The 13,786-nt window shown below is 56.3% G+C and overlaps 1 protein-coding gene across 3 annotated transcripts; it reads left to right on the forward strand.

Annotated features, from left to right (window-relative positions):
* The first annotated feature begins 1,541 nt into the window (after positions 1-1,541).
* Positions 1,542-10,688, forward strand: Fkbp8 (FKBP prolyl isomerase 8). 3 transcript variants are annotated; one of them, XM_076845829.1, is made up of 9 exons: positions 1,542-1,639; positions 3,162-3,460; positions 6,232-6,401; positions 6,490-6,578; positions 6,869-7,089; positions 7,479-7,651; positions 9,203-9,280; positions 9,685-9,816; positions 10,196-10,688. In XM_076845829.1, the coding sequence occupies exons 2-9, from the start codon at positions 3,187-3,189 to the stop codon at positions 10,280-10,282; spliced, it is 1,224 nt and encodes a 407-aa protein (XP_076701944.1). In that variant the 5' UTR covers positions 1,542-1,639; positions 3,162-3,186; the 3' UTR covers positions 10,283-10,688. The 3 variants fall into 3 exon arrangements, with proteins under 3 accessions (XP_076701944.1, XP_076701935.1, XP_076701925.1); XM_076845820.1 differs by having other exon boundaries at positions 1,557-1,660; XM_076845810.1 differs by lacking the exon at positions 1,542-1,639 and having other exon boundaries at positions 6,872-7,089.
* Positions 10,689-13,786: the final 3,098 nt, after the last annotated feature.

The following is a 13,786-nucleotide window of genomic DNA, read 5'->3' on the forward strand; positions in this document are numbered from 1 at the left end:
CACATGCACAAGGCCCTGGGTTCAATCCCCAGCACCAAAAAAAAAAAAAAAAAAAAAGAGAAAGAAAGAAAAAGAAAAAAGAAAGAAAGGATTAGGGGTTGGGGTTGTGGCTCAGGGCTCAGTGATAGAGCACTTGTCTAGCATGTGTGAGGCCCTGGATTCAATTCTCAGCACTGTATATAAATAAATAAAATGAAGGTTCATTGACAACTAAAAAAAAAAAAAAAAAAATTAAAAACAACACTGAAGTTCATAGATGATGGTAAATAATCCAAGTTCCCCAGAACTAAGCCTGACCCCCTACTGGGGACTTCTCATATCCTGGCTGCCTTGTGCTGTGATTTCTGAGCAACCACTGGCCCCACTCTGGCTTTTCTGTCAAACACTGAGCAGGTGTCAGGACTACAACAATGAGAAACAACAGAGCTTCCCAGGCTGCTGGCGGTGGTGTCCTCCAGTGTTTTGGGCATGGCAGAGGTGAATCAAATGACACTCACACAAGTAAGCCAGTTATGAAGTAGAGCTTCATAAAGCCCGGAGGACAGCTGGGGAGAGGGCGGGGGGGGGGGGGGGGGCGGGGGGTTTTTTACCAGGCTTTGCCTTGAGGAGGTCAGGGAGGACTTCCTGCAGGCGGCAGGCGGCAACCTTAGAGCTCTGATCTTCAAAAATCAGTTACTGCCTCCAGTGAGGGCCACCTCCAAAGCCCAGCCTCTGACTCATCCATTTATTTTTTCATTTATTGAGCTCCCATGGGTAGTCAGGCATTGTTCAAGGAGGTGCTGGGCACAAAACTGGTGAAAATCCCTGTCGGGATATGGGAGAGTGAGGTGGGTGGGTGGGGTGGAGGGCAAAGCCAAAGGAGGACACCATTCTAGCAGGATTACCTGCTGGAAGCTGGTAAGGTATAGTGCCCTGTTTCAAAATAAGATCCACAGAAACCTTTCTAATCGAGAGTGCACACCTTCTCCCTGGGCACCTTATCACCCTCTGGCAGAGGTGCATGGAGGAAGAACTTCTAGCGGTCTTGCTCACTCTGTCGCCCACCTGGCTGTTATTGAGCGCCTCCTGTATGCACCAGGAAACCTTCGGGAAGCAGAACGTGATAGGTGAGGGGTGTTCTGCGTGCCCTTGGGCACGTGCTTCCCCTTTCGGACCTTAGGTCCACTTCTGTAGCTAGGGCTTCGGGGTGGTCATCCAGCAGTCTCATAGGAGCCTGAACCCCCAAGCCGTCTACTTCAGGAAACATTTAATACTGTTTTCCCAACAGCCGCCAAGGTGAGAGTGCATGGAGAAGGGTGTTTATCCCCATTTTACGGATGCGCAGGATGAAATTCTGATGGGAGTCAGGCACAGCACTGGGCTGCGCGGTAATCACAGGCGTTAGGATTCTAACCCTTGGCCCACTCGCCCCCGCCCCAAAAGGCCCAGAAGCTTCTGCCCCTTTAAGAACGTCCCGCGGAGCAAAGCAGGAAGGAGGCGGAGCCTGCGCCCGGGACGGACGTGTGTGATAACCAGTGGACGCGGCAGTCGCGGTGGCGGCGGCCAATGGTCGCGGCGGAGGCGGGGCCGGGCGCCCGAACCTGGTTCCCGAGGCGCGGCGGCCGCGGCTGGGGGCGGGGAGGGGGGCGCAGGACCCCAGGTGGGGGTCCCGGAGCCGGAGGCACGTGTCCCGGGGCGCCGGCGGGGTTGCGCCGGCCCTGGGCGCTGCCCTGGCCTGGGCTGGTCCGGAGGCCGGCGCGGCGGGGGCCGTAGCCGATGGGCGGGGCGAAGGGGCCGTGGGGGAGGCGAGCTGGGGGCGCGGGGGTCGGCAGTGTCCTAGGGGGCGCAGCCAGGCGCTGGCGGCCGGGGGTAGGGGCCGCGGGGCGCGGAGGAGCCGGTCTGGCGGCTGTAGACGCGGACGTGCTGGGCTGGGGGCGCCCAAGGGGTGCGGGGTCGGGGCCCCAAATTAGTGGCGTCAGACCGGCCTGGGGCGTTGGGGGCTTGGGTGGGTGGTTGACGGAGGGCCAGACCCAGGTAGGGGGCGTCCGGAGAGCGTAGGGCGTTATGGGATTTGGAGCGAGACGTCTGGGGACACCCGGGTGTTTACGGGGCGACAGCGCCGCTGTGGGGGGGCTGGCCCTGACTGGGGGTGGTGGGGGGAGGCCCATTTGTGTGGGCGCAGGGGATTGTGGGGGTGGGCGCTGGGAGGGTCTCAGAATGGGGCTCCGATCCCGGAAGGAGCCTGGCAGGTGAGGATTATAGAGGAGGGGATGCTGTGGGTGAGTGCTGGCTTGGTCTCCTGAGCTTGGGGCCTGGGGGAGGGGGCCTAGCTCCGATTGGTGATAGGACAGCCAGAGGTGGGGGCTCCCTATAGGCCTTGGGCAAGGGAGACCGGCCTGGGGCAAGGAAAAAGCTGTGGAATGCCTTGGGGGGGGGTGTCTCTCCTACTCGGAAGGTTGGGAAGGAGGCTGGATGGCTAGAGAAAGGTCTCCCTTGGCGGGAGGGCGGGTAGGGGGAGATTGAGGCTGAGGCTGGGGTCTTTAGCTTCAGGGTGTGGGAGGAAAAAGGCTTGGGGGTTCTAGGTCATTTGGGCTGGTGCTGGTGGTTATGGGGAGGGGGATCTCTTTGGGAGATGGGACAATTGGGAGTAGAAAGCCCTGGTAATGATTCAACTTCACAAGTGGCTCAGAGGCTATAAAAATGGCTTCCCCAAGGCCTCAGGGGCTGTTCCCAACCAAAAAAACAAACAAATGAAAAAAACCCAGTGACTCTTTATTGGCATTTAATCAGATAAAGCCCCAGGGACTGGAACCCCCCCCCCTTTCAATTCTGCCCCTGCAGTTGGCTTGCTTTGGGACTTTGGGCAAATGGCTATGCCCCACTGGGCCTCAATTTCGTTTTCTGCAGTTGGGGGTGGAGTTCCCTACTTCCTGAGGTGTTTATAAAGATTAAATAATAATTGGTTCTAATAATAGTTAACACTGATGCTCAGGGCTTGATGTGTGGGCTGTTAATTTATTTCAACAAACCTGGGTTTGTTGTTGTACCCACTATATAGATGAGGAAACTGAGGGCCACAATTCCTGAGTCACACAGCAGGCGATCAGCTTGCAGGGAATGGGTGGTTCGGATAATTTGAGAGGCTAGGTGGGATTCTTACCCCCATCTGTAACCCTTCTCAGGGCCAGTTCCCGTCCCCCCAGCAGTATGGCATCCTGTGCGGAGCCCTCAGAGCCCACTGCCCCACCGCCTTCTGTCCCACCACTTGAAGACTTCGAGGTGCTGGATGGGGTTGAGGATGCAGAGGGTGAGGAGGAAGAGGATGACGATGACCTGAGTGAGCTGCCACCTCTGGAGGACATGGGACAGTCCACTCTGGAGGAGGCCGAGCAGCCTGGGGCCCTGGCCCGAGAGTTCCTGGCCGCCATGGAGCCAGAGCCTGCCCCAGCCCCAGCTCCAGAAGAGTGGCTGGACATCCTGGGTAAGGAGCAGGGGTGGTTTGGGTTGAGCCACAGCCCAGACAGCTCAGGGTGCAGAATGACCTTGGATCAGGCCTTCTCATCCCCTGAGCCTTGTTTCTCATCTCTGCTGTGAGGGTTGAAAGTAACCTGGTAACTATGGTGATTGTCAGCCAGTGACAACTGCTTGAGATGCTTCATGTTCATGAACTCCATTCATTTTCTGTCTCTCTCTCTCTCTCTCTCTCTCACATTCACATACACACACACACACACACACCATGTGCTGTGTCTCTTTTTCCCAGAACTGTTATCAGCGGCCCAGAGAGGCTGAGTCACCTGCCCAGAGCCACACAGCTAGCGTGCTGATTGCCAGCGGCTCCCAACCCCTACTGCATCTTTTCTGGGCAATTGTCTGATTTGTGCCAATCTCAGAAAAATGCACCCTGAGGTCAAATAGATCTAAAGAATGTCCTGTTCATCCCTCTGGCTGGTTTACAGTACTCATTACTATTCTTCCCCCCCCCCCTGCTGGGGATTGAACCCAGGGCTTCACACCTGCTAGGCAAGCTCTGTACCACTGAACTGCACCCATAGCCCTTTTATTTTGTTTTGAGACAAAACAAAATAAAAGGCCCTAAGGCTGTTGCCTAAGGCTGGCTTTGGAATGTCCCACCCTGTCTGACTTCCTTACTGTTCTTAAATGCTTTATATCTGTGAAGTACCATTAGCAATTATTGTTATATTTGGGGGATGATTTATTTATTTATTTATTTGCTGCAGTTCTGGGGATGGAACCCAAGGCCTTGAATGTGCAAGTGCTCTACCACTGAGCTCCTGCCCAGCCCCTCCTGAGCTTGGGACCTGGGGGAGGGGGCCTCATTATCATTCTAAATGTTCAAAGAAGTCCTGCAAAGAAAGACATTTCCTCCTCTCCCTTGTGCTATTTCAGAATTCTGAAAATAAGAGAAATATTAATATTTTGTAGAAAATACGTTGCCACTAATCCTGATATCCGACATACTGAATGATTATTGCTCTTATGATAAATGATACATCATCACCACTGTTGATAATACCATGGACTGAGGGTGTGGCTGAGTGGTAAAGCACTCTGGGTTCAATCCCCAGTACACGGGGGAAAGAATTTACTCCCTCCCCAACACCAGGTAATACTTCCTGAGCGCTGGCTCCACACCAGTCCCGTGTGGCATGTCACTGGATCCTTCCAGCAGCCCTTTCCGATTCCATCCCCTGGGAACTGGCTCCATGAAGCCAAGACACTTGCCCAAGGTCACCCAGCCTCCCTAGGTATAGTAGAGTTGGGCAAGTTGTTTCCCAAGGGTGTTAAGTGTGAGAGCTGCGAGCTCCCCCTTGGAGCACTAGTGTGACACTGTATTTGTGCAGCCTCTTTCTGAGGTCAGAGTTGGGGCCTCCAGGCAGGGTCTGTGTAGCACCTTGGGAGAGCACTTGCCTAGCATGTGGGAAGCCCGGGGTTTCACTCCCAGCATCTCAGAAACCGAAAAAAAAAAAAAAAAAAAAAAGAATTGGGGTTTTCATTTTCCAGACAGAGAATCAGCCCTTGAGGGGATGTGGTTTGCCGGAGTCCATCCTAGGAGAGGAGGCAGGGCCTGGCCGTGACTGTGACTTCCAGCCTGTCTGTCATCAGAGCCCACAAACCTTATGACCCAGGGGTCTGTCGGATCACTGGGTCTCAGACTGAATGCTAGGTGTGTACAAGTAGGGGTGTAGCACAGACATTTAGAATTTTCTAGAATATTTCAGAATAAGGATGGCTTCATCAGTGTCTCTAATCTTTAGACTAGAATCCACTCAGACTTGCAAAGTATTCTAAGCATCAGAAAGTGGCAGGGTGTAGGCCAGTGTGGGAACTGAGCGCCTGGCCACAGACCCTGGCTGCCCCCTTGCACAGCAGTCTTTGCCCTCGCTGCCCTGGGGCTCTGTTTGGAGGAAACCTGGGGGAGCTCTGAGGAAGGCCCAGCTCAGGTCACCTGCCCTCTCTTTACTCTGTTGTCTGCTGTCTAACGTGGGTGCTGGAAGCAGTCATCCCAGCAGCTGCTGTGGGGTGACAGTGGGTGGCAGGCTCCTGAGTGCCTTTGCAGGGGTGCTGAGCCTTGTGCCTGCTCAGCTGGCATTGGCATTGGCTGTTTGGTGGTTCCTGGGATGGCCTGGGGCATGGGAGAGATAGCAGCTGGAGTGGCTGAGAGTGTGGACAGTGGTCTCCTCTGAAATCACGGGGGCATCAGGAGCTACTTTTGCTCACAAGCCCTTTGACTCTGTTTAATGTTTAAACTCAGTGCACGTACTCGCAGCACAGCAGTGGTTACAAACCAAGCAAGGGCTTGCTGGGAGGCCCTGTGACTGCCTCATTTCATGGCTGGGTAAATTGAGGCCCAGACATCCCAGGGCTGGGATTTGAAGCCGGAGGAGGGGCCTACTCCAGTGTCTCTTCTGGACCTCTCTGTCTGGAACAGCTGTTGGTCACTGAGCCAGTTCCCAGCACCAGCATCGTCACCCCTAAATCTGTCCTGTTGGAGCTGGGGAAGTGCCTCAGTGGCAGTGCACTTGTCCGGCAAGGCCCTGGGTTCCATCCCCAGCACCAGAAAACAGATCTGCCATGCCCACTGTCCAGCCTCCTTGGGTCAGCCGGCCTGGCAGTGGCAGGGTGGTCATCATGTGTTTAGCTCGCACCCTCTGCAGCCAGCAGAGCTTGGCGGGGGCTTGGGGACATAGGGCCACCCAATGACAGGTTCATGGCCCTGCTTCCTGGCAGGGAATGGGCTGTTGAGAAAGAAGACACTGGTTCCGGGCCCACCTGGCTCAAGCCGACCTGCCAAGGGGCAGGTGGTCACCGTGCAGCTGCAGATGTCGCTGGAGAATGGCACACGGGTACAGGAGGAGCCAGAGCTGGTGTTCACCTTGGGCGACTGCGACGTCATCCAGGTTGGAGAGGGAGGAGGTGGGTGGGGGCAGGATGGGCACCTTGCCAGGCTGGGCTGTACCTGAGTCCCTCTGGCTCTGTCCACCCCAGGCCCTAGACCTCAGTGTCCCCCTCATGGATGTGGGTGAGACGGCCATGGTTACTGCTGACTCCAAGTACTGCTACGGCCCCCAGGGCAGGTGAGCGCCACCACATGGGTCCCAGCCAAGTGGGGGACGCGGTGGGGTGTCCCCTGGCTCTCCCCGTCTGCCTGCTCACTTTATAGAAGAGGCGACTGAGACTTAGGGAAGAACACCTGCTAGCAGCTCAGGGGTGGCAAGGTGACTTCCCTATTTCAACGAGGAGGGGTGGCGATGGGCACAGCTGGAACTTGAGGCCCTTCCCTCCTGCCCCAGAGTCAACCCAGCGAGCCTGGGGCGAGGGCCAGTGCCGCCGGGTCTGAGTGCACCCGCCTGCCCCACCTCCCCAGCAGGAGCCCCTACATCCCCCCGCACGCGGCCCTGTGCCTGGAGGTCACCCTGAAGACGGCCGTGGATGGGCCTGACCTGGAGATGCTGACAGGGCAGGAGCGGGTGGCCCTGGCCAACCGGAAGCGGGAGTGTGGCAACGCCCACTACCAGCGAGCGGATTTCGTGCTGGCCGCCAACTCCTATGACCTTGCCATCAAGGCCATCACGTCCAGCGCCAAAGGTGACCAACTGGCTCTGGGTCAGATCCCCACCACCACCCCACAGAGGTGTTCCTCCAGCTCAGCTCAGAAGCCCCCAGCCCCGGGGTCCTGGGCTCGGAACACTAAACCCTCCAGACGGGGCCCCTCCAGCCTTGATGTACCTGAGGCCAGTGGGAATGTCGCGGAAGGCGGGTGAACGATGGGCCATGGCAGGTGGCATCAGTCCCTGTGCCCCTCCAACACTCCCTCCGTGAGGTGCCAAGAATCAGACACTGGAGCCTGGGGAAGGTGTGGCCCTGGCCTGTAGAGACAGGAGGACTGAGCTCCCCGACCCTGGTGGATGGCACCTGGCGTGCCTCAGAGGCGCAGTCCTGGGGGCTGGTGGTGCAGTGACCACTGTCCTCCACAGTGGACATGACTTTTGAGGAGGAGGAGCAGCTCCTGCAGTTGAAGGTGAAGTGTCTGAACAACCTGGCCGCCTCGCAGCTGAAGCTGGACCACTACCGCGCCGCCCTGCGCTCCTGCAGCCTGGTGCTCGAGCACCAGCCGGACAACATCAAGGCGCTCTTTCGCAAGGGCAAGGTGGGCCACCCAGCCGAGTCCCCAGCCCCGTGACCGAGAAAGACAGGCGTCAGCCAGCTGAGCTTTCTGGGGTGCAGGTGGGAAACAGGCGGGAAACAGGCCCACAGGGGTACAGGGGTGTAGCTTGGGTCCCACTAACTGGTTGGCTGGGGCTAGACCTAAATCCTAAATCCCAGCTTCTCAGGCCTCTTGCTTCTGTCCCAGGGCCGCTCTTCCTTGTGTTTCATGCTCTGTGACTCTGTCTCCTTCTCCTTCAGAGCACAAGCCAAGTCCTGGTCATGGCCCTTGGGACCCTGAGTCATCTGGTTGTCCCCTTCCTCCAGTTCCTCTGCTCTCTCACCTCCTGCTCCTCTCCGTCCACCCAGCCTCCTCTCTGCTTGCATCTAGGCCCCTCCTGCCCCAAGACCTTGGCCAGGCTGTGCCCTGTGCCTCAGGTTGCTGTACCCCAGGACCTGCCTGGGTCTCTTGGATCTGGTTCAGGTTTTGTTTTTCCTTTTTGGTGTGAGTGGTGCTAGGAGCAGAACCCAGGGCCTCACATGTGCCAGGCAAGCACTCTACCCTGAGCTGCACCACCAGCTCCTGTTCAGGATTTTGCTCTGATGTCACCACTTCAAGAGGCCCTCCCCGCCTGCCTCCTCCCCTGCCCTGCCATCTCTTCATTTTTGCTGTGTCACTTTCTGATAGGTAGCACATAGAGGTGTCTTACCTGTCTATCTGCACTCTAGGCAGTGGATCCAGGGCACTTGCTGAGGCTGACCTTCGTCTTGCTGAATTGCTTATGGCCTCACTAAGTTGCTAACGCTGGCCTTGAACTTGCAATCTTCTTGCCTCAGCCTCCTGAATTGGGATTATAGGCATGTGCCACCATGTCTGGCTGTTGTCAGCTGGTTTCTAATTTGGGGTGGCAGTAGCATCTACTGGTTGAAAGTGAAAGAAACCCACTTGAACAGGTTCAAGCAAAAAGGAGAGATTGTTGGTTCATGAAACTGTCCTGTCCAGGGTAGCTAGCTTCAGGCACAGCTAGATCCAGGCATTCCCAGTGACATAGCGATGCTGTGCCTTTGTGCCATGGACTTCCCTCAGGCTCCTTAACCCTCACCCTTACCCCAGCTTCAAAAAGCTCCCCAAAGCTCCAGAATTTTATTCTTTTCCTTAGCAACCGGCTTCCCAGTGGTACTGCACCATTCAGGCTGGATCTCACTGACCTCCTTGGGTCACATGCCTGGCCTCAAGTCATTCACTGTGGCCTGAACTTCCCTCATGGGAAGTTCCTTGAGGCCATGAGGGAAGGAGACAGTGAAGGAGGCACCCAGGCGACCAGCTTAGGCTGAGCCAGACACACAGGGAGAGGGGCTGGTTTGGAGGGGACAGTGCTGTGCCAGCTGTAGCACTCGGAAGCCAAGGGCATGGGCGCGTGCAGAGAGGCCTGGAACCTGGGCTCCTGCCAGAGACAGTGCGGACTGGTCAGGGGGCCAGGAGCTTAGCAGGACTGGGCCTCTTGAAGGAGAGCAAGCCTGCCGTGGCCCCCAGGATGGCACCCTTTCCCCACAGGTGCTGGCTCAGCAAGGCGAGTACAGTGAGGCCATCCCCATCCTGAGGGCAGCCCTGAAGCTGGAACCTTCCAACAAGGTAAGCAGGACAGGGGTGTCCCAAGGACTTGCTTTGTGGGGCTATCTGGGAAGTCTTGCCTGCAGTCTGCCTTAAGTTTTTCTTCATGTGGCTCTCTGGTGTTCCCAGTGGGCAGGGGATGGGCAGCTAAAGGCCCTTGGCCAGCTTGCTAAGTCCCGTGACCCCACATGGACAGGCTGGACTCGTGCTGCCAGCCCTCCCGGGGCTGAGGGCACCACCTTCCTGGCCAGGGCCTGTGTCCTTGGCCTTCTCTCTGGGACCTTCCCCTCCCTGGCTATCTTGTGCTCTGCATCGTCTACCCCATTCCTTTGGGCAACGGGGACAGCAGCCCCCAGTTTGGTGAAGCACAGAGTGGGCAGACGGAAGCCCCAGGTCCCAGTGGTGCCCACGGCCCCCTCCCACAGACGATCCACGCGGAGCTGTCCAAGCTGGTGAAGAAGCACGCGGCGCAGCGCAGCACGGAAACGGCTCTCTACCGGAAGATGCTGGGCAACCCCAGCCGGCTGCCGGCCAAGTGTCCCGGCAAGGGCGCCTGGGTGAGCAGTGCGTGGGCACAGGCCCTGAGGTCCAGGGCTCGCAGGTGGAGAGTGGCACGCTTCTTATCCCGCACCTGCCGGAGTCCTCTGTCACCGGCTGTGCCGGGGAAGCTGGGGACGCAGAGGCCCAGCCCTAGGCTGACCAGCGCTGAGTCGGGTGGATTGGTGCTGAGGGACCTGGGTGGGGGTGGGGTTCTTCAGGGGACCAGGAGGTGACCTGGGGTGGGAACTTGGGGTTTGGGTTTCTGTGAGTGAGGAAAGGCATGGCCAGCAGGGATTTGCCAGGAGGCCTGTTTGGAGCATGGTGGGAGCAGAGGCCCAGGAAGCCGGTCGTGGCTGCCCTCCGCCATCTTGGTCACCTTCTCCCCTTTATTCACAGTCCATCCCGTGGAAGTGGCTGTTTGGGGCGACTGCTGTGGCTCTGGGGGGCGTGGCGCTCTCTGTGGTCATCGCTGCCAGGAACTGATGGACCAGGTGGCTGCCACCCCCTCTGCACACCGTGGACCCACCCTGCATTCCTCACTCCCCGGCTCCCTGTCCTCTGTCCTCTGCGGCCTGGCCCCCTCCTCTGGGTCGGGGAAGCAAGGATCGGGGGTCACAAAGCCCAGAGAGCAAGAGGGACTGAGACCCCACAGGAGGCAGTAAGGGGCAGCCCAGAGGGAGGGCCTTGTCCCTGCAGACCCATCTCCGCTTCCCCACCCCTGCCCGTGGGGTTCGGTCCCCCGGGCCGGCCTCTCGGTTTCCCCTCCTCAGTAGGCCTGGGGGCAGCCCACCCCGCCCAGTTCCCACCTGACCGCCAGCCCTTCCTGCCCTGCCTGCCGCCCTCTGTCCAGGCTCCCCCACAGTGAAATAAAGCCTCCACCCGCGCTGCAGCCTCCGGAGCCTCTTTCATTGCCACTTGGGCTGGGGTTCATCCGGGGTCATGCAGCTCTGTGGGCTAGCAGGGCAGGCTAGAGTGGGGGTCTCCCCTTGGGGCCAAAGACCTGCTTTACAGAGGGAGGAACAGCTTGGAGAAGTGGGGTGACGTAGCAGGGGAACTGCCCGCCCAGCTCCACCTGTCACCCGGCCTTGTGAACCTTTGTTCTCATCGAGGGTCAGGGACCCCAGCAGGCCCTGATGCGAGCCTGGAGGATCACCCCTTGCTTCAGTGATGTGTCACAGGCACCGGGTTCCTGGCCTCCGAGGAGCTGGATGAGCAGCTGGGGTGTGAGAGTACTTGCCCTGGATTTCATCCCCAGTACTAAAAAAAAGATGGGACCCAGGAGAAGGGTGTGAACACCTGAGTGGGGGTCCAGCGGTGTGGCTGGGGGTCCAGGAAGGCCTCTCCCAGGTAGTGCTGTGCACTGAGACCTCAGTGGCCACAGGGGTATGCTTGTGCAACCGTGCAGGGCTCCAGGCAGGAGCTACCTCCAATCCCACTGGACTATCCCCACCACCTGGGACTGGAAATGCCTCCTGTGAGTTGCCCACCATGATATCCTGCATGGATAGAGCCAGCATCGCGCCTCACAGCTCATTGGCTTTTCCTGCTGCTCCATCCTGCCTCCAGGAATGAGGAGGTCCCCAAAAGTAGACCTCCACAGGTATCGTGTACACCTGTCCCCACAGGACCTGAATCTGTGCCCTATTTCTAGGCCCCTTCTTTCTGCCACCGGAATGGCTATCGGGGGCAAAAGGCCACAGGTGGCTTGAGCCTGTGCCTCCTTTCCAGCGTCAGTCCCCTTTGGTGTCTCTGTCCCCTGGGAGGGGCCTTCCCTGGAGGCGGGGCTGCAGTTCCCTCAGTCAGAACGCCCTGCCTTTCCCATTCTCACAGACCTGGCCAATGCCCAGCTCTCAGGCACGGGCTGGGCAGCTGATCCTGGATGGTTGGGTGACATTCCAGCTGGTCCTATGTGACCGTCACTGCTGTCATTCCCCAGTGCTGATCGTGTGCTGGAGAAGCCTCAGTACTGGGCTTCTTGTTCTTTGACCACTTTTGTATATTCTGGGGACAAGTCCTTTGTCACAGAAGGGATTGTGACTTCTTTCATCACTTGTGGCTCACTTTTAAATTATATTTCCCAAAAAGCAGATGTTTAAAATTACAATGAAGGTCAGTTTTTCAGTTTGGTTTTTCTTGTGCTTCCTGTGCAGGCAATGTTTGCTGAGTCCAAGTTTGCAAGATTTTTCATTTATTTTTTTTCCTTTGGTGTGTGTGTGTGTGTGTGTGTGTGTATGTGTGTAACTGTGGGCCTTGCACATGCTAGATACAAGTGCTCTATCTCTAGCCACACCCCAGCCCTTAGATTTGTTTTCTAAATATCAGTCTCAGTCCATTTGCTGTTGCTAAAACTGCATACCTGAGACAAGAACATTTATAAAGCAGGGAGGTTTAGCTCTCAGTTCTGGAGGCTGGGGAGTCCAAAAGCATGCTGCTGGCATCTGGCAAGGGCCCCTTGCCTGGTAACTGGCGCTGGACATTGCATGATGAGGCAGCAGACATGCCAACTCTGGTCTCTTTCTAACAAAGCCAAGGCAGGGGCCCCATCATGACCCCATCTAATACTAATTACTCCCCAAAGGGCCCCATGCATCAATGTAGGAACTTGGGGATTCTTCCCAACATTGCACTGTGGGGGACATTCAAGACATCACAACCCCTTGTGGCTTAGATGGGCCTATGATCTACTTTGAGTTCACGTCATATTTCAGTTTTTGTTTGCGGTGCTGGCGCCGGAATCCAGGGCTCTGCATGCTTGGCTGGCGCTCTGACGCTGAGCCCCGTCCCCATCCCTGAGTAATATTTGTGGTGTGAGTTTAGGGTTGAGGTTGGTGTCTATAGAGCTGTCCATTTGTGGTGTATGTGTGTATGGGGGGGGGGGACACAATAACTTCATTTTATTTATTTATTTTTTCTGTGGTCCTGAAGATTGAACGCAGTGCCTCACACATGTGAAGCAAATACGCGTTAACTGAGCTACAACCCCAGCCCCTCTCCATTTGTTCTTGAAAAGTCTGTGGGGAAGACTTTGTTTCTCCTAGCTTGTGACTGTGGAGTTTTGTCAAAAATCAGCTGGCCACTTGGGCATGGTGGTACACTCCTCTAATCCCAGCAGCTCTGGAGGCTGAGGCAAGAGGATCACAGGTTCAAAGCCAGCCTCAGCAAAAAAAAAAAAAAAAAAAAGAAAAAGAAAGAAAAGAAAAGAAAAAGAAAATGGGGTGGTGGGGTGTGTCTGGGTTAGGTCTGTGGCCCCTGGGCTCAATCCCCAATACTGCATTGGAAAAATAGAAGCTGGCACAGTGTCACATGCCTGTAACCCCAGTGACCTGTGAGGCTGAGGCAGGAAGATCCCAAGTTCAAACCAGCCTCAGCAACTTAGCAAAACACTGTTTCAAAATAAAAATGGGAGTTCATAACCCAATTGAGTCAAATGTATGAAAGATGATATATCATGAGCTTTGTAATGTTTTGAACAACCAATAAAAAAAATAATAAAATAAAATGGCAAAAAATAAATAAATAAAAATTTAAAAAGGGTGAGGATGTGGCTCAGTGGTTAAGCACTCCTGGGTGCAATCCCTGTTACCAAAAATAAATAAGTAAATGAAATAACAGCTGACTACACGGTATCTCCTCTGGGCTCGGCTCTGCCCCTTGGGTCTTCTTGTCCCCTCAGCCCACCCTGCACTCTGTTCTGTCTCCTACACTGTCCCTTGTTTTCCTTCATTTCTCCCCCTGGGGATCCAACCCAAGGCCTTGAGCATGCTAAGCACTACCACTGAGCAGCTCTGGCACCTTGGGTCCCTTTAGGGGCCCCCTGGGGAGTCACTGGGAATCAACTGTAAAGTGCATCCCTAACTCGACTCTTCAAGTCTGTTTTCCCATTTGGTCTGTGGCTCCAAGTCACCAGCCAGGTCTACCCCAAGGAGGTCATAAGTGCCAGGAGGTTATAGGTGCCCCGCCCTGCTCCGGAAGCCTTCTGTATTTTAA

The sequence above is a fragment of the Callospermophilus lateralis genome, chromosome 1, assembly GCF_048772815.1.
Source record: "Callospermophilus lateralis isolate mCalLat2 chromosome 1, mCalLat2.hap1, whole genome shotgun sequence".
Taxonomy (NCBI): Eukaryota; Metazoa; Chordata; class Mammalia; order Rodentia; family Sciuridae; genus Callospermophilus; species Callospermophilus lateralis.